General features: G+C 42.7%; 2 protein-coding genes across 2 annotated transcripts in view; both read right to left on the bottom strand.

Annotated features, from left to right (window-relative positions):
* Positions 1-91: 91 nt before the first annotated feature.
* Positions 92-5,637, bottom strand: ndufa7 (NADH:ubiquinone oxidoreductase subunit A7). Its single transcript, XM_080725612.1, has 4 exons — positions 5,582-5,637; positions 3,700-3,749; positions 2,001-2,138; positions 92-270 (listed from the first exon to the last, which is right to left on the bottom strand). The coding sequence occupies exons 1-4, from the start codon at positions 5,630-5,632 to the stop codon at positions 180-182; spliced, it is 330 nt and encodes a 109-aa protein (XP_080581738.1). The 5' UTR covers positions 5,633-5,637; the 3' UTR covers positions 92-179.
* Positions 5,638-7,352: 1,715 nt separating this feature from the next.
* The window catches only part of kank3 (KN motif and ankyrin repeat domains 3), a 68,871-nt gene continuing 49,640 nt past the window's right edge, over positions 7,353-26,583 (bottom strand). Inside the window, exons 10-16 of the mRNA XM_080733153.1 lie at positions 26,299-26,523; positions 25,363-25,453; positions 24,660-24,879; positions 21,507-21,649; positions 16,226-16,426; positions 11,710-11,811; positions 7,353-8,805 (exon numbers count right to left, since the gene is read on the bottom strand). Of these exons, the coding sequence (XP_080589279.1) occupies positions 8,743-8,805; positions 11,710-11,811; positions 16,226-16,426; positions 21,507-21,649; positions 24,660-24,879; positions 25,363-25,453; positions 26,299-26,523 (1,045 nt within the window). The 3' untranslated portion in view covers positions 7,353-8,742. The remainder of the gene's footprint in view (positions 8,806-11,709; positions 11,812-16,225; positions 16,427-21,506; positions 21,650-24,659; positions 24,880-25,362; positions 25,454-26,298; positions 26,524-26,583) is intronic.

Below are 26,583 nucleotides of genomic sequence, written 5' to 3'. Positions count from 1 at the left end.
CGGGATTGAAAGTGGTTAGAGGTGCTAAAGGACTTGACAAACAGTGACATTTCTCTAACTTAGAAATGAATACAAAAAAGGTTTACACATAACATACTTTATTAACATTTTATGATACAAGATTACACCAAAACCTACTATGCTCACTATAATAGGTCTGTGTTTGATGGCATTGCTGTTCAGAGGTACGGCTGGTCCGTGGAGAGCAATGGTTCCTTATACACCGCACCAGGAGTCACTGCTCTCTTTGCTGGGACTTCAGGAGCTTCACTGAGAGACAGAGAGAGACAGAGAGAGAGAGAGAGATGGGGGAGGGATAATAATGTGAAACAAATAAAGTATAATTCTGGGGTCTTCAACAGGGTGTCCGGGTCCCCTAGAGGGTCCTCAGAGCTACTACAGGGGGGTGGCAGTGGCTCAGGAAGTAGAGCAGCCCCTTGGGAACCAGGCTCCCCCAGAGTTAGTGTTGAAGTGTCCTTGAGCAAGACGCTGAACCCCTAATTGCTCCCAATGAGTAGGTTGGTAGCTTCCTTGCATCGGTTTATCAATATGTGTGAATGGGTGAATGTAATGCACAATCATTGTAAATGTAAAGCGCCTTGGATAAAGGTGCTATATTATAAATGCAAAATTTTCCCCTCTTTTTAATTAACTCAATTCAATTCAATGGAGCTTTATTGGCATAAGAAAACATACGTTTACATTGCCAAAGCAAGTGTCACAAACAAAATAAAAATTACTGCCATTAAAAAACATCGACTTTCTGCCACGATGTCCTTACCTTTTAACGTGGGCGCATCGTGCACTGATCATGCACCAGGCGTGTGCCAAATCTTTGTGTGAAAGGATATTTTTTTAGATTAACCACTTGAACCCGAGCATCCCTATTCTGAATCTGAGTGGATCAAACGAATATCAATCTAAATCTAAATATTGAATCAAGCAACTTAAAAACGGTCTCTGGGGAGCACACAAATTAAAATGACCCCAGAAGTGTCTCTAAACAGCCTAAAGTGAAATACACCACTTTAAGCGTTAAAGGAGTAGTTCACCCCAAAAAGTGTGGAGACCATGAGTTCAATAATATTATTTTGTATTTGTCGCATTCTTAACTCATTTAGTGCCACCCCTTTCACCACTAGAGGGCGCCCAGTGGCCATAGAAAATCCCATAGAGATATGCTGGTATATGCAGAAGCCCTGCAGCCATGACTTGCCTGAACACTTTCCTTTGTGCATGTACAGGAAGAGGATGAAGTTAGCTTGAAGTTAGCTATTGGCTACCAAGCATTTTAGAAGCCTTATTTTCGTCAACTTAGCCATGATTAAACCTTGCACACCTCATGCATGGGAAAAAAACAGAGAAGAATGAGCTCTAAAAAATCCAATGCAATCCTGGATTGCATTGGAGTGGATTTGTGCAGTTTGTTCACAGCTTTCAAACAAAAAAATCCGATTGGAAATCCGTTCAGGCATTCTTGAGATAATCGCCATTATGTTTTACATGTTATGTAAACAAACATGGCTGCCCTGTATGTTAGATGGGGTTGTATGGGGGTGGAACATGCAAAATCGCGATTGAAATCATGTTCACCAGATTTTAAAGCCGAACTTGTTCGGGATCGGCACTCTGCGATACGATAATAAAGCCGAACTAGTTCGGGATTGGCACTCAATGAGTTAAGACAAAATATGTATTATAGTAAATTTACCCCCATTGATTCTGAATGCATGGGCCTGGATGGGGACCCAAATACAAGGCCCATGATGGGGATCCAAAATCAAGGCCCTGGATAGGCAACGGGGGTAAATCTACTTGACCCTTGACCCTAAATTTACCCCCAATGATTCTGACCCAAGTGCATTTTTTTTTTGTCTTAGGAATGCGACAAATACAAAAAAAATATTATTGAACTCAAGTCTCCATGGTGTGACTAATCAATAGAAAAATGTCATTTGGGGGGTGAACTACTCCTTTAAGTGGTTCTTCCAGAACAGTACCTTCCAGCAGGCAGGGCTTTCTGTGCAGACATGATCACGGTGGCAGGAACAGACTCCCTACGTCCGTCTCTGGTGTAGTAGTAGTTGTCTGCGAACTTGTGGCTCGGCCCCACAGGCAGTTTGGGTGGTGGCTGGGTCCTTGAAAAACAGGGCAACACATCATTTGAACCACTCTAACCCTTGCACCCCTATTCTGAGGGAGAGATCTGGGAGATTTGGTGTAGAGGGATAAAAGGGGTGGAGTATAAAGCTATATCCCGGTCAACATATACCGGTAAGCCAAGGTTTAAGCTGATTTAAACACTGAAAATTCAACTAATGTGAAAGGAAAAGGGGGATTCAGACTTGGCAGGTGTTGTGAACTTGTGACAGTGTGAGCGCTGCGGGAACGGATCACCGGGACCGAAGTATGGGAGGAAGTATGGGAGGAAGTATGTAGTCTCGGTTATGATTGATACGTACTCAGGAACGGTACGCTGCAACGTGAAGCGGACTGCTAATCATATATAATATATATATATTTCTTATGTCTCAGTAGTTGCGACCGAAGGTCGCAGTTTAGTATGTGAAACAGCACATGCTGAATCTGTCCGTTGGACGTGTACACTTTTTTATGCTCTGGCTTCACTGTAATTTCACACTAACAGAATTCTTTTATGCCCATACTGTATATGGAGTTCCCTGATGTCATCAATTTTAAGCCCATATCTAACAAGACTTCATATGGGAATGCTCATATGTCCATCGGCCACATACCACACTAACAGAATCCATATATGGCCAAGACAGATGGCCAAGACAGCCCATATCTCCATGTTTGGGCATAAGAGGGTATGATGTCAGCTGTCATAGACATCATAGGACTTTCACATAACTAATAACTGAGTAAGCATGTTTAGGCTCTCACAGCATATCTCCATATACAGTAGTACATGGATCTCCATTTATGGGTACCAGGGTCTCCATATTTGGTTAACTGGTCCGATATACATCACTGGCCAGATGGCCAAGACATGGCACGCTCGCCCTTTATAGCGAGGTCGCTTGTCGCCCTGAGGTGTCTTACTAGTTCTACTTGAATGTTGACAAGAAATGTCTTGATAATCCCACTAGTGTTCGCGAGCCGTGAAATAAATAATAAATAAATAACACATGTGTAGCGAGCGCAGCCGCTTGTATAAAGAAATACCAAGGATTGATCCGTGATGCCAAAAACTCCCAGGAATGTGATAAGAATTACCGCGGTGCAGTGCCACAGCCCCATTATCACGTCCAGGGACGTGTTACCTGGTTAACATGGTTACCAGGTAAACAGGTGCTGCGGCGGTCGCTGGTGAGTGAAAAAACGTCATATCCCATGATGCAACTCGGCTGCCATCATCAGGAAGCTTGTAATCTCCATTCATTGCTGCTGCAAAGAAACAGCTTTACCTTGGAATCTTTCTCCAAAAACGCTTCGATCGCAGAGAAAGTTTTTTTTTCACTGCCACACTGGGCCACGACGGTCGGCCATGGTGAGAATTTTTCATTTCCGTGTGAAAGTAAAAATCCCGGTCTACATCCGGATCTAGTGAATCAAATCAAAACTTAAATGACAGAGTGTAATACTATAAAACTGCATATCAAACCGGGGTGGGGTTACTCAAAAGTAAAAGGGTTGACTTGAGTAACTGATCTATGCTGTAGCTATTATTTTTACCTCTTAACTATCTCTCCATATCGTAGCTGAAGCTTTGCTTGAAGGTCGTGCTGAAAGGAAACACAAAGGATGGATTAGAATAGATGAATGGCTGTTAAAGTGTGCTGCTCCTGAGAGGGGTCTAGGGGGTCCCCGGCCAAATGATTTAGACAGTTATGAACTAAATACACCATTACAGGTCTGTAGCTGCAATTTGCAAATGTTTTCTTTTTTTATTACAGGGTTCCCACACATCTTTACCAATTATTTTCCAAACTTTTCCAGAATATTTAACCCGATTTCCAGGACTATAGGGTGTGCCAAATGTAGTTCTAAGAGCGGCCATTTCTTGTGACAACACAGCCTTACACAGGTGTTCTGATTAGACTATAGCATTAGTTCTATGCAATCAAACAATTGAAACACCTGTGTTTTGTCACAAGAAATGGCCGCTAAGGACTACAATGACGTAGCCGCTGGCACACACTATATAACAATAATTCAGCTCAATAACGAGTCGCTTACTCCTATGCGCAATGCCCAAAGACAGGTAGTGTATGCCAGTGGTTCTCAACATTTTCAGGCCGTGACCCCCGCCCCGAAATATTTTAACTGGGGACCCGGCACCCTGACAAGCACTAAGAGTCGAGGAATTTTGTATAACACGGTTCTATTGTGAAAATAGCTGATCTACATGCTCACAACGCCCTCGCCTTGCGAGGCGTTGTGAGCATGTAGATCGGCTATTTTCACAATTTCTGCCTCTAATATTTGATAATTTGGCCCATGTTTAATTTGTCATTTCAGAGGTATTAACAAAAATCAATAACGAAAGACAATGCATAGCTATTTTTTCCAGGACCAAAATATTTCCAGGAATTTCATGACCGTGGGAACCCTGTTAGGCTGTTATTATTATATTATGTTGAATCTAGAGTGGCAACCTCAACCATTGACAGCCCATTAGAAATCTGATTGTATTAAATGACGTTAAACTCACCAACATTGCAGCTGCATGGAAAGCTTGAATTATATACTCTATTACACCGCAGACATGTTATGAGCTACTTTCTGTCAAGACATTCCGTGCAGGTGATTGTTTTTCTAAGTGTTGGAGTTTGGAAGCAAGTTGGAAATCACTCAATGGTCCTGTGTGCCAGCACATAATGCAGGAGACAGCACTTGAAAACAAGCACTTCCAAACTCCAACACTAGAAAAATAATCACCTGCACTGAACGGAATTTCTTGACAGATTGTAGCACATAACATGTCTACATGTGGTTTAAGCTTTCCATACAGCTGCAATGTTGGGGAGTTTAATATTGTTAAATACAATCAGATAGAACTTGTTCTGTTTGGATGTATGGGCTGTCAATGGTTGGTGATGCAACTCAATTCAACATGTAAAAAGAATCTTGTTTCAAGTTGCAGCTAACAGGTCTGTAACTCAGAGCAGAGGATGTACACATGGAAACAAATTGACCTTTTACAGGTTCATTTGGTACCATTTGTACCCTCTGAATTGAAATAAAATAAAATTGCATCAAACTGGTGTTCCTTGAAATTATATAAAGGCTGAACAAAACATAACTGGATTATAACACGTGTGTTATTAATAACTAATACGTTTCGTACAACTAAAATCAAAAGGTTAATCAACATTAGAGTAAATACGCTGTCTTGACAATAAGCTGTAATAAGTCTGTAACGTCATGGTATCTTTATAGACTGATCCAAGGCTACTCATTTAGCTCTTGTAACAGACAGCAGTGTTTGAAGGGTTTGATCGTTTGAAACCCCACCTTGTAGTTGTAAGTTAATATGTACAAAACTATTACAACAATGAGTCTAGTCTTGAGGTTTGAAGTGTGACTATGATTTGTAAATAATAACATATCTTACCCCGGACAATAGATTTCGGAGCCTCTGAATGATTTTTGTAGCAGTCGCCATGTTTGCTGTTGTGAAGGACACAGCTCTTCTGCTTCCGTAGGTCCTACGTAGTGTTAAAACAACGTTTTCAGCACATTGCTGACCCCTGCTGGTCAGGAGTATTATGTTAAGAATAACATTGGGAAGTGCAGGTCAACTTGGTGACAAAATGTGAAAGATTTGAATATCTTTTGAAACAACACAGATGGGGTCTGCAGTAAAATATCCCAAGAGTACATAGATCGATCTAGCCTACTGACCCACAGTATATCAGTGATTAATACCATCCCAAATAGCCCTGTTGAAAAGCATTTCCAAATTACCATACAAAAAATGTCCATTTAAAAATAAATGCTCATAGCTGCGTAGAGTAGCCTATTATTAGGCAACAAAATAAATAACAGACAGTGTGTGAATGGATTGAGGTCACAACACGCGTGGTGACCTTGGATCAGCTATACTAGTTGATTTTTCTGTTATATTAAAGAATATCATTCATTGTATTGAGAATACTTAGTTAGTAGTAATTAACTCCTGTCATCTCATTCGCATTGTCATTTAACTCTCTTTTCTATTTCTATGTCTCTTGCAAGCACGCCAGGGGCGTAGCTATGGGTGGGCCTTTAGGTATGCCTGAGCCCACCCATTTCAATTTTGTGTCCACCTATATATCATATAAACTAAAGCCATTTAGATAACAGTATACTAGTAAGACGCCTCAGGGCGACAAGCGACCTCGCCCTAATTCACCCAGTGTGTGTGTGTGTGTGTGTGCGACGTGCGTGTGTGTGTGTGTGTGTGTGTGCATGAGAGCTTTTCTTTGAGCATGTCTTATATCAGTGAGAGTCCCTCTTACAGTCCTGCAGTAGCAGATGTTGCCCTCTAGTGTTGGTCCTTGGCATTTTAGTACCTAAGAGACTGGTCCCCTTTTTAGCAGGATTGTGACTGTCAAACCGCTATTTTTTTATCTTGTTTTTATAATTAGTTTGTTTGTTATCTATGCTGCTATATTTGAATAATTTCATATTGCCTTTTAGAGTCACCATTTTATTATTTGGAAAAATAAGGGGGATTATCTGAAACGCTCACTTCGCCCAGGTGCGATTCTTTTTCCCAAAACCGCTTTAAAGATAAATGAAAAACATTATTGAAAAAACATGGCCTCCTCACATATCCAGAGGGCAGTATGAGTCACCAAAACCACGTTTGTGTGTTTTCTATGAATCTGTCATGGTTAAAATGGAGATTGAAGTTACAATGGGTTTTATAGGAAGGGGGCATGGCTGATAAAATGAATGTCAAATATCTAAATACTGAATCAAGAAACAAAAAATCTGTCCCGGGTGATCCCAAAAGCCAGAGTAGACGATAAAATGACCAAAAGCTTTTTTGAAAGTGAAATATCCCTAAAGGGATAGTTCACCCAAAAATGACTTTTTTTCTATCGGTTACTCACCCCATGGAGCACATGAACTCATGGATATGTTTTAGATTTTGTTGAATTCCTAAGCCAATAATTTGAGGAGACCCTTTTGTCTCCATATAAGCCGAAACCCAAATTGATTGATGGATCATTAAAATAAACACGCGCACGCACGCACGCACGCACGCACACACGCACACACACACACACACACACACAAACACACACACACACACACACACACACACACACACACACACACACACACAGGTATACTGTATGTGCAGGTAAGCAGCACTATGCTAGACTAGGCAGCTCTTATGTAAATACAAGTTTATTTCAAATATGAAAATAGATACATGAATATACAATGCATAGACCGTTAGTGCAGATCTGAACTGTTGAACTGAACACTGACAGGGTGGTTAGTCGGGACAAGATGGACTAAAGAGAAACACTTACAGAGCTTTTCCCACAAGACCATACAACACTTCTAAGAACCCGTCCAACTGCATTTCCATTTGCACACGGTTTGGCGCAGAACTGTTTAAACTAGAGCCCAACTGATTGTACAAGTTTGGCCAATATATGGGCGATGAGCTGTGAGCTTGTAGATTTAAAAAAAGATAAAAGGGCTTAAGTAGTTAAGCAAAATTCATTTCATGTGTGCAATTTATATTTACTTGCCCTTTTTTCACTACAAAATATTGTTTTAGGCACTGCGGCGGAGAAGTTCCAATGCCTAGTTAGGGATCTGGTCAAGGCATAAGCCTACTGAAACTTTGATCAGTAATGACTGATCACTCTCAGATAATTTGCAGTACATTGTACCTCATCGCGCTCCATGTTACTTTACGAGGCATGAACACTTTTCAGTTGTTTGCCAGACTTTTTGCTGTGGCGTCTGTGTGGTTTGAGACCAGTCTCACGCACACACACATTCGCACACGCTCACGCACGCATGCACACACACCCACACACACACATGCGCCTTTCAGACATAATGTGTAAATATCATCCTGCTGCACATGCTATCACTTACTATTCAGTTTTATGTACTGTACAACTGATTGTCAACTTGTCTAGCCACAATGTCATTAGTAATTTGCTATGGTCTCACAGCAAATGAACAACAGTGATGTCTCCATTTATAAGGTACTTCCTATGGGTGCAACAGTTTATCAAACTGTTTTAAAGATACATTTGATATATTTCTTTTCATGTTAATTTGTTGATATACCCAAATCATTATTTTGATTATTCCATTGATCAAAAAAGTAATAATCGATAGAATCATTGAAACAAATTGATAGTTGCAGCCCTGCTTCCTACTGTTGATTGCAGGTCCATTGCTAATTGAAACACAAAGATAACCGTTGACACAAGCCGTTGTAGAAATTAGCCTTTTAGAAACACATTACAAGAGTGCAAATAAATGCAACAAGGGCTCATTTTTCAAATACTAGAAAAAATACCAGATCAGACCTTATTAAGAGAAATGTTAGGAACGCAACATTAGTCAAGTATACATAAATGTTCAAAGGCATTCATGGAAAAATAATGCTCTTATATAAACAATACAAATAAATGTAGGCCATTAGGCCCATGATATAAATACATGTATATTTAAGTAGACAACATAAATTCCAGTGGAGCTCGTTAACGCTCAGTTCCAGTTCTGTTTGCTTGTCCATCTCCATTAGTAGTGTCACTCTGTGGGCCACGTCTTGTGTGGGCTGGTCGGACTCCTTGGGTGGGCCTTTGTGCTTCCCTGAAACACAAAAGGTCAAAGGATATAAAAAATGTTAACCGGCCAATACATTCCAAAAAATGATAAATGTAATGTTGTTATTCCTCAGAATGTCAACATGACATTCCAGCAAGTGGTGGTGGAATGTTATGTTATTAATTGTTCAGAAGTAGACATTTCAGTAATCAGCCAGTTCCTTGCGATCTCGGCTGTTAAAAGTATGACGGCGTTACTTCTCAGTTTTTTTCACCCGAAGCTTATCGTTGCACTGCGAGGCCTCCCCAATTTGTTTCGTCTTTAAGCCTGGTTCAGACCAAAGGTTTACAACGAGATGAGTTGAAACTTGCAACAGAATTCCCACAACATTCTAAGACTGGACAGTCTGCACCAAAGCAATGATTAAGAGACCGTTTACAGTCTCCATAGCAGTATTGTCACAGTCCCTCCGGGATATGGGATATAAACGGCAGACTTTAAAACTGGACAGGGACAGTCCACGTCAAGGCGACGAGCACAGATCGTTGAAAGTTTCCACAGCACATCAGCAGACCTATTGATATTATATTATATGGTATACTCATAAAAAGATGTAATAGTTAGTGTACAGTATATGCTCTCCCTTCCTTCCTCTCATTCACTTGCTCTCTTCTTCCCTCTCCCACTCTCAACAAAGTGCAAGTGGGTGCAAGGAAAAAAGACCCACGAATCACTAGTGCATTTGTGTGTGTGTGTGTGTGTGTGTGTGTGTGTGTGTGTGTGTGTGTGTGTGTGTGTGTGTGTGTGTGTGCGCGCGCGCGTGCGCGTGTGTATGAGAGAGAGGGAGAGATGAAGGGGCAACATCTACAATTTTACAATATTAATCCAGTAATCCATTGCCACTTGTTGCTTGCAATTGGACCAGTTAAATCTCTTGCAACTCAATCAGTCGGCATCAGCCTCCATCAGCCAACCGGCAAAGAGGTGAATCAGTCCACTGTGATTTTCCTCTGCAACGTTCTAAAAAGGTTTTGTGGCGCTGTAAATCTTCAGTCGGAAATAGGCTTTGGAGCACTTTCTGAAGGTGCCAGCAAAACACTGCCGGTGAAAAAGTTTACCCCTTTAATAAAAGACCAGTATCAGATAGCACTGAGAGGACTTCATGATCTGTGTCTTCCTTTTCCGTCTACCTATAACAGACATTTAACATTATGAAAACTACGTAGATATAGGTTTAATATAGGAGTACACAATACATAAAATTATATAAAAATCTAATAACAGTACAGTCCAAAGATGATACACGACTGACCTGTGGAGCTGTCAACTCAAACACATTAGGAAACTGTATGCCTTTGTAAAAAACATATTCATGTGAAATATGAATATATTTGAATCTCACATTGATACAAATATAAGAATAAAAATGTCAGCAGTAAATGGCCTTAAAATAGGCCACCCACATAATATGTAGGTACTGTACTGTATGTCACCATGTCTGCATTCCCCACACGCTGAATACTGGAGCACTGCCATGGAACTGACAGTACCCACTCCAAATAGAACCATGATACAGATATGTTGTTAAAGCTGACCTGTACTGGATGCAAGGTCCCTGCAGCTGAGACTCTGTCTGTCTGTCTGTCTGTCTGTCTGTCTGTCTGTCTGTCTGTCTGTCTGTCTGTCTGTCTGTCTGTCTGTCTGTCTGTCTGTCTGTCTGTCTGTCTGTCTGTCTGTCTGACTGACTGACTGACTGACTGACTGACTGACATTCAAATCTAAATTTGTTCTTTCTTTCTTTTTTTTCCTCGAATATATTACATTTCTTGTGGCCTTGTGGTTAGAGTGTCCCCTGTCCTGATAGGAGGTCCAGGTTCGACGTGTCATACCAAAAATTCTGAAAGACTGCTTGGCACTCAGCATCAAGGGTTGGATTGGGGGTAAGTCCCTGCGACATACTAGCCTCATGTCCAGAGGGTGTACTTGTACTGCCTCATGCTACAGAAACAGGCTCCTGCCCTATGGGCCTCATGGCTCGGCAAGGCTTACTTACTTACTATGTATTTCAATAGGCTTTGTAGCCTGCAGTTTGCCTTAAAGTTTATAGGCAAAATGCAGGCTACAACTATGTGGTTATGCACTTTATGTCCACTAGAGGGGGCAGTCCAACCAATAAAACCATTGTTTTGTTGCAACATTACCAAAATGACAAACTCAACCAGTGACGCTTTCTTGCAAAGTAGATAATATTTAAGGCTTAGGCACAAATTGAATTATATTATAGGCCTACGATGGGCTCATTGACTATAGTATTTTAATGAACACAAAATTAGGTAAACGTAAATATTTAAGTATCAGCTACAATATTTAAAACATCACTGTTCTATCCACATTTTCTGTATCTAGTCCAGAGCATTCTGTATTTACCACTCCCAGCTGTGGAGAAACCCCTTTCAGCTCATTGTGCTCGCTTGGATCAGCTTATTTTCGATGAGCAACATGGCATGCAACCAAGAGGTGGGTAGTTGAGGTCTCACTCTCTTACTGTAAATAAACATCGCTGTACACCCGAGCGTCTGCATTGCTGATGAGTGTAACTGAGGCGAGTATGCTGCCATAATGTTAGACAAGCGACACTGTGATTCACTCAAACGCTATTGATGTGACAAACACATTTGTTCTCACATGCACGGTGGCCAAGGAGAGATCACATTTCATAGACACCTATTTCCTCCCGCGAGGGAAATTCAGTATTTTCAGCCCAACCCAGCTGATTTTGCTTTGCTAGTAATGTGCGTGTGGGGAGGATTGTAAAACAAAATTCATAATCAAATCATATTCAACTTCCAAAATAGAGATGGGGAGGAGAGGAGAGGAGAGGAGAGGAGAGGAGAGGAGAGGAGAGGAGAGGAGAGGAGAGGAGAGGAGAGGAGAGGAGAGAGGACTCACCACAGCTGCCTGGGTCTTGGCATAGTTCATGTGGGCGTAGAGCAGTACAGCTGTGTCATTGTGGGACGCCTCCAGAGCGATAGACAGAGCGTTACTGCCATCCTGCAACATGAAAGAGAGAGAGAGAGAGAGAGACAGAGACAGAGACAGAGACAGAGACAGAGACAGAGACAGAGACAGAGACAGAGAGACAGAGAGACAGAGAGAGAGACAGAGACAGAGACAGAGACAGAGAGACAGAGAGACAGCGATTAGTTAAGAAGGAGCAGGCACATGCACACATAGACATCAAAGGGGGCTTGAGCCCCTGCCCTTTTATCCGTCTGTAAAAAGTGCCCTCTCCAGACCATGAATGCAGTTTTCACTATGGTGAAAGAAACGCAAATGCCCCTCTTTCCATGCCATACCTGAAGGCAGTTTTCAAGATAATTGCCTTGTCCAAACTCTCCTGAACTTGAATGCGGCATGTTATGGTGAAAGAATTGCCCTCTCTGTGTAGAAATCCATGCTGTTACGTCACATCTCCAGTATTCACTTGATTATGCTTAGTTTAGTGTTGTATGAAGTACCGAAAATAGCTGACCTGGAGGTCTGCTATTTTCGATTCAACAAAAGGCCCTTTTAGACATTTCAGCCCCTGCCTCTCAAACATTCTCTGCACCTCCCTGAGAAGGAGTGCGAGACACAATGAAAGGGAACCAAAGAAAGTGAGAGAGACAGAGCGAGACAGAGGAAACCTAAACAGGTTCATGAACACATGAAGGCTTCTCTCTGATCAAAGCTAGCATCAGTTTAAACAGGATGCTCTGTTTAGGCCACCGATGCAATAAATACTCATCAGGGTGCCAGTTGTACAAAGGTTTGATATTAAAGGCCCCACTCTGCAAATCCAAACCAACACAAAGCGTTCCGCCCAACAGTCTCGCACTGTTGGACGGATACATAAACTCTGAGCTTGTGAGTGATGTTGTGAAGCCGTGGTTTCCCAAAATCAATATCCGCCGCTGCTCGAAATTCATGTTATTATAATACTTGTACTGTGCTTTACTGCAAGGACGTGTGGATTGGGCCTTTAACACACACAGAGACCCTCACAAATCTGGTGATTTAGCGGGCTGATCGTGTCATTTCATCTGGAAAAAAAAAGAAATGCGGAGGGATCATTTCCAAATCCTTTCCCACCCGCTCTCTGGCCCCAGCTGTGTTGTGCTGAAATCTAAGCCATGTGCTCCATGCATGGCCAAGTCATTCTGGGCCAGATGTGCTCTCTCTCTCTCAGATATCCGTGGGTCGGTCTGTCTGTCTGTCTGTGTGTCAACTGCAGGGCCTTTGAAACCGACATGCAGACCGATCCGCTGCAAAATCACTTTGGTGCGGCGCTAGTCTGCAGGGTGGAGGGGAGTGGAAGTGACACGGGCTGCCTGGATACAGTACAAGACAGGAAACAGGCTGTGATCCACTTTATGATTAGTTCCTCAAACAACCTGGTGTTTCCTTTACAGAAGATCTTCCGTTGTGGATGTCAAACAGACGACCAAGCTCCGAAATCACACATAAGCGCTAATTCATTAATTAATCTATGGTCTAATCTGGTGTTTCCCAACAATAAGGTTGTGAACCATTTGGAGTCACGGATATGTGTCGCGACTAAATATCCCGCCACAAAGTGACGCACTGTAAGATGATTAAATATGTCAGTAATCTCTTTGCTTATTTAAGTTATTTGTCATATCTGCCCTTTGACGTTTTTGATTACGAAGCCTAACAGAACTGTCATTTTAGTTCTCCAATGTTCAACGCCAAAAACACAATTAAATGCATTTGTATTACAGTTTTAAGCCGCATTATTTGGTCTGTGCGGTTGAGATAGTGCACAGCTGCTCTGCCTCAGCTTGCGCTCTGTCACACCAAAAAAGAAACGTACGTCGTCTTATCGTTGATAGGGAAATCTAATCCTAAAGTCACCATGATCTTTGACACAGCAGCAGGGGAAGTTATGGACGTTTCCCTTTACAGGGCAGACAGCAGGGACGTGCTGGCCATTGGGAAAAGCGGGACAACTCCCGAGCGGCCGGTTCATTCCCGGCCAGTCCAGGCCGGCCATTAGGAAAAAATCAAACTGTTTGCACAAAAGTAGTGAAAATTTACAAGCACACAACGCCTCGCACCGCGAGGCATTGTGTGCTTGTAGATCTGCTGTTTTCACTAGTTTAAATAATTTTTTAACTGATAAATACAAAACAAACAGTTTTGGACATACAAGGTTTCCACCCGACAACGACAAAATATAACTAATGTAATTGGCCCACTGGCTTGTCACTTGTCATGATCTGAAATGGCAAATCTTTGAGTAGCAGCTGCTACTATATCTCTCTCTCTATAGCGCGCAATGAGGGCCTCTCCAATTCTTTTTCCTGGGCTGAATCAGGGGCCCAGCACGCCCCTGGCAGACAGTCCCAGTGCTATTACAGTACACACCAGACCCAGGCCGATGGGGGTACACTGCCGGTAAACACACTCAAACTGAGGCTACTCTCAGGGTTTTAACACTGTCCCTTGGGGGCATGTAAACAGTCCAGTGGCTGTGTTTCCTGGAAAACACTACTCATTAGAAACGATGGCAGATGAAAGTCATCTGGCCCCTGCATGGCTCTCGAGGAGAGGAGAGGAGAGGAGAGGAGAGGAGAGGAGAGGAGAGGAGAGGAGAGGAGAGGAGAGGAGAGGGATGACAGCAGAGGAAATAGCAGAGAGGCCGTTTCCTGAATGCAGATTTAAGTTGAATCCCAGACTAGCCACTTGAACCCCAGCATCCATAATCTGAGGGAGGAACATTAGCCTTTCCAGATCTACAAGCTCACACAATGCCAAGCGTTGTGTGATTGTAGATCTGCTATTTCTGCAGAAGAGATTTGGGTGTAGACAGACAAAAACTCAGGTGCAGTTTAGAGGATTTAAGTGGCTAATGGCAGTTTCCTGACTCCTCGTAGCCCACTGATTACCAATGTTTTAACTGATATTTTGTCCGAAAGTACAAAATACAGTTTTTAAAAAATAGAAAATTCAATTTGTTGTGAGCTCATACTGTAGATCTGCTATTCATGAACATGTCTGAAAACGTTCTAAGAATGGTCACCTGTATTACAATGACATCATGTCCAAAATAGGTAGGTTGAAAGTGGTTACAAATCGGGACACATCAGCTGCATTCCTGCCAATTAACCCTCAACTAACCCCCAAATAATCACTGTCCCTTTGGAATGGAATGTAAAACACATGTTCACAGAGTCAAGATACTTTAGAAAAACTCCCCATGTTTTTATAGAGGGTCCCGTAACAGAAAGGTTACAGATCCAATTCCAACAATGTTTTCTTAATAATACGCAGAAGTCACTCAAAAGTGACTTCTGGTTATTATATGGCACTGTATGACAAATTGTGAAACTAGCCAATGTACAAACAACACACTGTGAACTTATTTTAGCTGATTATTATTGCGACCATATGTCTCTTCTTCTTCGTGTATCATCGTCCTTGATGATTGGTTGGCGACATTTTATTTCACAAGATTTCTTGTTACTTAGGGGAGGCCATGGGGCTGGATGTCGTCTTCTCCCCCTTGCTGACGTCGGCCTAGGCAAGGTTTGAACCACTCACCTTCCACGTGAAGGGCATATGCACTAATCACTACACCAACGTCGCACCCTGTAGGTCAATACTTATTGCGACCGAAGGTCGCAGTATACCCAGAAAAACCTTGTAGCTTGTCTGACTGTCTGTCTTCTGTACAGGAAGTGATGTCAGTGTGATGTCAGTGAGTCACAGTGATGTGGTACAGAATGACTCATATATGGGCATTAAAAGGATGTCACGTGACATCACTTTCTGTACTGACAGTCAGACAAGCTACGAGATTTCTCAGTGTATAAAAGTCTATATATGGTCAAAGAAAACTTTTATGTCCATACATGGAGATTTCTGATGTCGCAGGTCACCCTGAGGTGTCTTACTAGTATGAAAACCTCCAGCTCGATCATGTCTGTCTGTCTGTCTGTCTGTCTGTCTGTCTGTCTGTCTGTCTGTCTGTCCATCACTCTTCTGACATCACAATGACACCTCTTCACAGCTCAGCAGAAGGATATAGCTGACCTGTTCTGACATCACAATGATATTGAAATTGAATTCTGTCCTTGTCCCTTTTATGCCCATATATGGAGATCCCTGATCAATATTAAGCCTGTGTGTGTCACAGTGGGTGACACCTCATCCCAGGTCATGGCCAACTTAAACAACTAACCGCAAGCTGTCATCATGAGTACAGTATCTAAGGTACCACGTCAATACAGCATGGAATTCTGAACAAAATCGTGTCTAGCGACAACAAATTATTTTAAGTCTTGGGTCCGAGAGGCTAAATCTCATCAAATGGTGGTCCGTGACTCAAATGCCCAATAAATAATGGACCTTGACATGAAAGGGGTTGAGAACCACTGATACTGGACCACGTTCAGGGACCTACGTTGTCATTGATGGAGATGTCACAGCCCGGCTGCTCCAGCAGCAGCGATACGATCTCGGCGCGGCCGTGTTCGCTGGCACACATGAGGGCCGTGGAGCCCTCGTCGTCCTGGACGTTCACATCCGCCCCGCAGTCCAGCAGGGCACGCACCATCTCCTGGCGGCCGTGGCTAACGGCTAGCATCAGCGCCGTCTGGCCCGCCTGGGAACAGAGATACGTAGATAAGATACCTTTATTGATCTGGGCGGGGGGGGGGATTCAGTCGCCAGAGACAGCACAGCAGTAAAAGGTTATATACAGATACAGGGCGAAGACGTACAGTATGTACAGAAGAGTGACGTCAGAAAAAAAGACAAACAAATATTAACCCATTAGAACCGAGACCGATTTGACAAAATGCCTTCTAAATCAGTAGTTCTCACATTCACTTTCAAGATGTTTTTGAAAATGTTCAAAAATAGCAGATTCAAAATGCATGACTTTTTCTTATTTTTTCATAGTGTTCTCAAAGTTGTGTCCAGCAACCGACAGGTGTCCTTGAGGGGGTTCCACGGGGTCCCCAAGCAAAATATGTGAATATCGAAGCATCAAAATCAGTCAACAACATTAACTTTTTTTTTCCACCAACGCCCAAAATAGGGACGCCAAGTTGAAAATGGTGAACTTGGACAGCGTGTTGTGTTTGACTGTGTGTTCATTTCCGCATCATGACACTGGTCTGCAACATCTGCCAAATCCTTATCCAAACTTCTACTTAACTTCCACTCCCTGAGTGAAAAAAAGAAGAAAAAAACAAACAAACACCAGAGTTGTAACTGTGCACGGTCCGTTGTTGCAGTGGCGTCAGTTCAGAAAAAGCTAAGGTATGGCAACATGACTGGTGTCTTGCACGCGCAAGACACCAGTCATGTTGCCATACCTTAAGAAGTACATTCTATTTCCCCCCGTTTCTACGGTTTCTTGGGCTGGATAAGGCAGCCTGAAATGGTTGTTCAAGTGCAGCTAAACTTGGCATGTTAAACGTGCCACAATATCTTGTTAAAGTGACCATTTTGTTACATTTTGTAGTTATTTTACTGTAATTTAACAACATAATACAGATAGACAAAGAGACATTAATGGATTTATATTTAAAGGTAACTTTTATTTTTGCCCCTGGACCCAGGGTATGGCAGCTGCATACCCCTGGCATACCCAATTGACGCCCCTGCGTTGTTGTTCTCCCAGCAACAATAAGAAGCAGCTGTAATTGGATGGAGATGCAGTGATGCAGCCCTAGAGGCAATACAAATCACAGTCCTGTGACCTGGCTCTCCACAAGGCTGTCAGGCGCCCGGGCCAAACACACAGGCTACACAACTTGATTAGAGAGATACAAAAACACGCCTAAAAGTCATAAGATTCCTGCTTGCACATCATGCTCTGTGCACTGCACAATGCAGCTATTTCCTTTATCTAATCTAGGAGAAATCTATAGCTAGTGTAAGCAGGGCCGGATTGAGACCTCTTGGTGCTCAGGGATGACACATGGCATGGCCAGACTAATATCACTGCGTATATATTTGTCTGGGATCTCTGTGTGGAACCTGCATTTCCAAGTAGTCCATGGGCCATACGAGTTGTCGGTATCAAAAAGGTGGCAAAGGTTACCATGCATTTTATAAAAGCTCTATATCTGTAGATTATATTTTGGTATGATAACCCTTTCTTAGACACAGCTAAATTGGTGTTATCAGCCGCTAGAGTTGGTGTCCCATTAACTTTACATTACAGGGAAAAAAAAGCTAAAGATTAATCTGCTTTAAGTAGCATAAGAGGGGTCAAACTAGGGGGTTTTCATGATGCTGAATCCATTGCAAGCATCTGTTTTGCAAAAAAAAAAAACATTCCTTGGGCTAAAAACTGTCCCACAAGACTATGGTTTAGTGATGAAAAGTGATGAGTCATCACTTTTCACACTTTTGTGGGGGCTGTTTCAGCTCCAGGAATGTGTTTTGTGCAAAACAGATGCTTGCAATGGATTCAGCATCATGAAAACCCCATAGTTTGACCCCTCTTATGCTAATGTAAAGTTAATGGGACACCAACTCTAGCGGCTGATAACACCAATTTAGCTGTGTCTCAGAAAGGGTTATCATACCAAAATATAATCTACAGATATAGAGCTTTTCAAAAATGCATGATAACCTTTGCCACCTTTTTGATACCGACAACTCGTATGGCCCATGGACTAAAGGGGAGGATTAAAAATCGAAATCTAATCACAACCGAGCTGGGCCAGACGTTTTTGCGTGTCCGACTCACTCACATGCATCTTTGACCGGCAGGTGAGTCTAGAGTGTCAGGTACTGAGGCACGAGGCAGGCATGGGACAGAGCAGTGGTTCTCAACCTTTTCAGGCCGGGACCTCCAAAATAATCATATTTTAACTGGGGACCCTGATGAGCACTAAGAGTTGAGGCATTACATTATGTATAACACGGTTGGTTCTATTGTGAAAATAGCAGATCTACATGCTCACAACACCTCGCGTTGTGAGGCGTTGTGAGCAGGTAGATCGGCTATTTTCACAATGTCTGCCTCTAATATTTGACAATTTGGCCAATGTTTAATTTGTCATTTTAGAGGTATTAAAAAGTGCTTAAATTGTCGCTTTAGAAATGTGCAGAGACCCTCTAAAGTCTATACACTTAAACTTTATGTTGGTTTGTTTACTTTTGAGTGAGAAAACAATTGCACATTAACTCATTTACTGCCTATGACTAGTTTGACGAGTTATATGGATGTGTCCACTCTGCCTATGACTAGTATGACGAGTTTGGAAAAAAAAAAAAAAAAAATTGAATTTTTTTTTTTTGAAAAATCTTTTTTGGACCCCATCAAATCTAGTAAGCATGATTTCAATCGCGATTTTGCATGTTCAACCCCCATACAACCCCATCTTTCAAACAGGGCGGCCATTTTTGTTTACATAACATGTAAAACATAATGGCTATTATCTCAAGAATGCCTGAACAGATTTCCAATCAGATTTTTTTGTTTGAAAGCTGTGAACAAACTGCACAAACATGGTGCATCATCTGTGCATGGGCGTGCATGATCCGTGCACTATAAATTACATTGAAGTCTATGGAGGCTTCTGGCGGGGAACCCTGATAGGAGCTGTTTCAAAATGGCAGTAAATGTTAATCATCTGGGACCCCAAAAAAAAACATTTGGGGACCCCCTGGGGGTCCTGACCCACAGGTTGAGAACCACTGGGATAGAGAATGAGAAAAAAAAATCATAATCATTTGGCGCTCAGTGGGGTTTTGTGCACCCGGAGCTTGTTTGCCCCGGGCTGCAGCCCAGTGAGCCCGTTAATCCTGGCCTGAGTGTTCATGCTATCTGCCTTTTATGAAGAAAATGTCTAGAGCGCATAAAATCTAAATAGCATGGACACGTAATGTGTATTTTGTTTTACATAACATCATCAGCTCTGACTAGCGACGCTGCATTCGTTCGTATTTTAACCCAAATATTCAGTCACCATGGTCCTGTCAGATAACAAGAGGGGGAAAACTGTGCTCGCTTTAGCTTTTATTTTTAGTCATGAAAGAAGGAGGGATGCTGGTAGCGTGGGGTGTGGGTGTATGACATCCTCTGTGGCACACAGCGGGGCATAGCGAGGAAATACATCCATTATAGAGACCATCAGCTTGGACAAGCAGCCCTGCATTTGTCTATGGTCGTGATCGGTCGTGATCGGTCGGCCTGTCCATGTCCAAATGTACATTTTTTAAAGAGAGATATTGATACAGTAGGTTGACAGGAAATACAAAGGTCGTTGTGATTGGGACTCAAACCTGTGACATGCTGTCAGGCCGGATTGTCCAAATGTTTTTGATCACTTATGACACACTCTGGAGCAGTGGTTCTCAAACATTTTTCTGTCAAGGACCCGCACGTTGACATGTATCAGGCCGCAGACCCCCACTTGCAAAGACAGGGAGAGACAGACTCCCATAAGCGATGACCGGACAGAATTCTATGTAGGCGGGGAGAGAGAGAAACCTATGAACTGAATAGTCATTCTATCGACAGGCTCTAGTCATTCGGGACTCGACCGGACCTGCTCGGTCAGCTTTCGATGTCCTGCTGGACTTCCAGACACTACAGCACTATCTACATCAGGTCGTCGGAAGAGCTAGCTTTGTACAGTCTATTATTGGGTTGCTGATGAAACTATTGTGATATTAATCACTTTTTTGGACCTCAAGGACCCCCAGGAGGTCCCCGGATCCCACTTTGAGAAAAGCGCTGCTCTGTTGGAAAGCGTGCCTCGGTTCCTTGCACACCGAGTATACACCAGGAGGTACATTCATTCTGACTGGCTGAGTTCTGTCTCTTGGGAGTCATGTACTCGAGAAACGAGCCAACGGGAGTCATTACCAGAACAGAATAAAATGTAAATCATGGATAAATAATGTCCACACAAGTGGAAATTGTGAGAGCTCCAGGATCATTTTCATGGGGGAAATAAATGTGTATTTACACTGAGCATAACATTGCATTAAGGATGTGCTGTTTTTCGTTAATGTGTTGTTGTCCTACATGTTTTTGTTCTAAAACCTGTAACCAATGTGTATATAAGAAGAAAAGAGAACTATAAGCAGTAGGGTTAGGGTCATAACAATTCATGATTTCGATTCATGATACTAGTTTCACAATTTTTCACATTTCTTTTTAACACAAAACTATTTGTTTTTATTATTATTTCTCTTACACAAATCCAGTGTTTTCTTCTAGTTTTCTTTTCTTCATAATACTGTGTTTTCTCTTATCCTCTTTTCTATACAGCAGCAAATGACTGAAAACTCAATTCTGTATCAAAGATCTTGTATTTCCTCTTTTCTTCTTTGACCCAATCTTTGACCGGACTTCTAAATCCTTCCTCTGAATCAGTGGTTCTCAAACTTTTTCATGTCAAGGACCCCCAAAATTACAGGTATTTGGCCACGGACCCCCATTTCAAAATATGTTGTTCCAGGGACCACCCAGAAGTAAATATTTGAGTTACAAATGTTCGCTTTTAAGTAGATATATTCAAAGACTTGCAAAACAAATCATGATTATTCAAAAATAGCAGATCTCCAAGCTCGCAGCGCGGCACTCGGTGCCGCGCTGTGAGCTTGTATATCTGCTGTTTTTCAATAGTTAAAGCAGTCAATAATCCTAGGCCTAAATGGGTTAAGGCCCAGTGCCCTGAGGAGCAGGGTTGAGGTAGAGGAGCACTACTCGCCTGGCTGGCCTTGGCGTTGACGTTACCCTGGCTGAAGAGCTTCTTCACCACGGCCATGTCGTCCTCCTCCTTCACAGCAGAGAGCGCTGCCAGCATGATGGCCGTGTAGCCCGCCTTGTTCTGCTTGTCCACACAGCACACACCTGCCAGGGACACACCGCCATGTGGGTCACAACCGTGTGCTTACAGGTGGACGTGCACACCAACCAACCATGTCAGGGCCGTGGCGTGCACACACCTTTGGTATGACAGGTGCCCCAATGTAAAAAAATACACACACACACACACACACACACACACACACACACACACACACACACACACACACACACACACACAACCACACACACACACACACACACACACACACACACACACACACACACACACACACACACACACACACACACACACACACACATATATATATATCCACAAGTTTCCCCGGGAGTTTACTGGAGACTATCAGGACCAAACTTCCGGGTTTAACAGCAGACATACAAGCTCACGTTGCGTCGCAGATGCAACCCGTTGTGAGCTTGTAAATCGGCGGCGGAAGCTCGGTGCAGACGTCTGCGCAATGCACTATGGGGCGTTGGAAACTCGTGGATATATATATATATATATATATATATATATATATATATATATATATATATACAATATATATATACACACATATATATAGGCTTCCTAACTCTATAAAACAGGGGTCTTCAACAGGGGGTCCGGGACCCCCAGGGGGTCCTCAGAGTTACTACAGGGGGCCCTCCAAATCTTTGTGTGGTATAAACTTGTTTTTGTTCCTTTTTTTATATTAACCACTTGAACGCTAGCGTCCATATTCTGAGAACTTTAGCCAAAAATAGCAGATCTAAAAGCTCACAACGCCTTGCGCTGTGAGGCACTGTGAGCTTGTGGATCGGGTATTTTCGGCAAAGAGCTTTGGAGGGGGAAAAGAGCAGACTAAGTACAGTGAAAGGTCAAGTTTATTAAGTTTATTATCAAGTGGTTAAATATCTGAAATGGGAAAACCTTTGCAAAAACACCTGAAAAAAACAAACAAACGCAAAGCCGTATGTTGGACTCAAAAAACAGTGTATATTAGTTCCAAAGATTATGTTTAACGAGCAATAGATAAAGTCCTACGAATTTTAACATACTGTATTAAAAAGCCAAGCAACCGAACCTAACATGGTCACACATTTGGGGGTGATATGCATGAGATAGACATGCGAGGCATGTCCAAAAGAACCACACTTATCAGGAGGGGTAAGCAAAACTACCTAGCATAGCCTTTATGTACAGGAATAAAAAATTGCACTTTCTCCTATGAAGGTAAATGGCGTGTTCATGTTTTCAGGCACTGGGTGGTTCCTATGTGTGCATGATAGACTCTTAAACCTATATACTGTACCTACTACCATTACAGAAAATATGGACGTCAGGGTTAATGTTTTGATACAGAGCATCACATATGGTTGAGCATTCAGTAAAAATAACGACTCTTTCTCACTGGCATTTACAGACAGACTTACATTTACTCCCACATGCCTATGATGTACTCCAACACTCTTGAGTAAATGTGTTCAAAGGCAACATGTTGATTTAAGATAACAGTTTAGTGGAATTACATTTTTCTGGCCAGAAGCCAGCAGAATGCTGTACTGTAAGTACTCAGTGACATGTGTACAAAACTTAACGCCTAATGACTTTCACAGCAAGGGGAATGCAGGGAATGCGAGGATGAAATATAATGGTCGGTCAATCACTTCTATGACTGTAATGACAGCTTTATAGTTATAGCCAGGAGAGATTTGTGATTCATGATTCATGGGTTTCTGGGTGCTGCAAGGGACCTGCATGGCAATTCCATGTGTGTTGGAGGAGACACAAGGCTGTCTGCACCCTCCCCAAGACCAACGAATACCAATACCTTAACCTCGGTAAACAAACCTTATTCCTAACCTTAACCTCGATAAAACGGTGCCAAAACCTAACCCTATTCCTAATCTTAACTTCTTATCTTTTTTGGTGCAAATCTTTGAATATAATATTTATAAGCGAATATTTTAAACTCATGTTTTTTTCTTCTGGGGGTCCTTGGAACCAAATATTTTCAAATGGGGGTCTGTGGCCAAATACATATACATTTGGGGGTCCTTGACATATAACACCCAGCAAGCACGGTCAGGACCTGGACCAATCAGTGACGTCTCAATTGGGGCCAGATCAATTAAAACCATGACTGTCAGATCTGGTCTAGAATATCACCAGATTTCAGCCAACATAAATCCTGCCCACGAAAACGGACGTCCTGGATTAATCAGAGAGGGTTCGATCGAGGCCAGATAAATAACTAGTCAGATATGTCCCAGAATATAACCTTACGTGCTCATATTTCAACTAACATTACAAACAATAACAATAATCCTGTCAAACTAAAAAGTCCATATGACGTCCTGGTAATGACGTCAAGATCATCCCCATATGGGCTGTGATCTGGCCTAGTTCTGAACGTCACCGGAGTCACCGGAGGACGTTATCATAACGTCATCATGACGTCATTTGGCTTGCAGGGCAGTAGTGTCTCTGAGCATTACCTGTGTCCAGCAGTGTAATAGTACTGGGGTAACTCCCACCACAGTGTAACAGTACTGGGGTAACTCCCACCACAGTGTAATAGTACTGGGGTAACTCCCACCACAGTGTAATAGTACTGGGGTAACTCCCACCACAGTGTAATAGTACTGGGGTAACTCCCACCACAGTGTAATAGTACTGGGGTAACTCCCACCACAGTGTAATAGTACTGGGGTAACTCCCACCACAGTGTAACAGTACTGGGGTAACTCCCACCACAGTGTAATAGTACTGGGGTAACTCCCACCACAGTGTAATAGTACTGGGGTAACTCCCACCACAGTGTAACAGTACTGGGGTAACTCCCACCACAGTGTAATAGTACTGGGGTAACTCCCACCACAGTGTAATAGTACTGGGGTAACTCCCACCACAGTGTAACAGTACTGGGGTAACTCCCACCACAGTGTAATAGTACTGGGGTAACTCCCACCACAGTGTAATAGTACTGGGGTAACTCCCACCACAGTGTAACAGTACTGGTGTACCAGTAGTGTCTCTAAGCTGTACCTGTGTCCAGCAGCAGTCCCACCACAGTGAAGTTGGAGTGGGAGACGCTGTAGTGCAGGGCGGTGTTGCCGTTGCCGTCCGTCATGTTGACGATGTGCTGCAGCAGCATGGCCGACACCTCGGAGAAGGCCATCAGGTAGTCTGACACCCGCGAGGGCTGCGCCATCTTGGCGCTGGAGATACGGAACCACTCCAGCTGCACCAGGTGGGTGCTGGAGAGCTGGGGAAACAGTGATGATACCATATAAGTATAGTATAACAACGTAGAATGATACAATATAGCAGTGGTCCTTGAGGGGGGTTCCAGGTGGTCCCCAGCTAGATGATAGAGAGGTGGTAACCAAATGGACACTTCTAGATCTTTAACTCTTGAGAGCGAAACATTTTACACTCCCAAGATTAGTTTATTAGTAAATTATTTTTTTACATCTGTGTTACTTAATTTAAAAGAATCTACACAATTAGAGAAGGTAGAATTGTTATTTTGCCTGTTCTCTCATCCATCTACAGCGTGGAATTGTGGACAAAATCTTATAGAATGACAACAAAATATTACAAGTTTGGGGTCTGAGAGGCTAAATCACATCAAATGGTGGTCTGCGGCTCAAATGACGAATAAATAATGGACCTTGATGTGAAAAAGGTTGAAAACCACTGATAATACAAAATAATAACAGTCAAGTGTAAAGGACAGTACACTCACCACCTCTTTGCTCTTCAGTGTTTTCACGTCATCGTTCAGGTGGTTCTTCAGAATGAGACACGCTTCGCGCATCTTGGCGCTCAGCTCAAACCTGGCACAAACATTACAGGAGGAGGTTAGACGTTTAAGATCTGCTAGTCATACACTTGTTTCTTTCAGTGAACATGATGAAATGTGTGTCAATCAATTTGTACTCAGCAGCACTAGGTTGAAACTACAATCGCTCTCCAGATGGAGAGGTAATTTCATTGCATCTCTACAAGCGTGAGCTTGTAGATTTGTTATTTTTGATAACACATGTTCTGCTTGGTACAGTGGTTTGACAGCTACTGTACATTTAGGGACAAACTGCAGGTGATGCAAAATAATATAATTTGGTACTTATTAAATGCACTTTTGCCCTTTTTGAATAATAAAAACAGAGTGATGAACACATGAATAATAAACAGACAGTGATGAACACAACAATGATGAAATCATAAATAATAATAATTATACAACAGGTAGTCGGGCTCTCAATGGAAAACAGGCTCTCCAACCGTGCAGGAGCACTACTGCACGTTCTCATCAAATAAAAAAATCAGCTGCGTTTGTCACGAAAGAGAGCAAGCGCGCCTCTCTCCCCACACTATGCTAGGCGGCTAGGCTAGCGGTTTTCATGTGAAGTTCAGGGACATAGTAGCTAAATGAGGCATTACAAAATTACAAATTCCTATCGTATATCTTAATTACAATGAAATGAAGTTGACGTGTTTTTTTTTTAAGGGCAATAGTTGCAATATTACACGAGAGGGTGTGCATTATCGCGGTAATTTGTCCCTTCAGTCCTGCGGCTCGTTCCTGCAGCAAGACTGTCGGGCCAAATAACGCGATAATGCACACCCTCTCGTGTAATATTGCTTAAACAGTGACAATGATGAACACATGAGTGCGTACTTTTCCTTCACGGTGTCGGAGGCGTCCTTGCCGGCCACCCGCAGCGCCTCCTCGTCCGTGTCGCTCTCGTCCAGGTTGACGTTGCGCTCCTCGTCCGACGTCTCCTCCTCCAGCGCCGCCTCGTCCTCCTCCGTGCTGTCGGAGCACTCGCCTTCTCCCGACGAGCTGCCCTCTCCCTCCACCTCCTCCTCCTCCTCTTCTTCCTCGCTGGATGTTGATTCATACCTGGAGGACGGTCAACACAGGCGAGACTTTGATGTGAGTGTAGTCACGCAGCTTTCTTAA

Source organism: Nannobrachium achirus (genome assembly GCF_963921795.1).
Source record: "Nannobrachium achirus genome assembly, chromosome: 1".
In the NCBI taxonomy this organism is placed as follows: domain Eukaryota; kingdom Metazoa; phylum Chordata; class Actinopteri; order Myctophiformes; family Myctophidae; genus Nannobrachium; species Nannobrachium achirus.
This window is presented reverse-complemented; position numbering and strand designations above follow the sequence as displayed.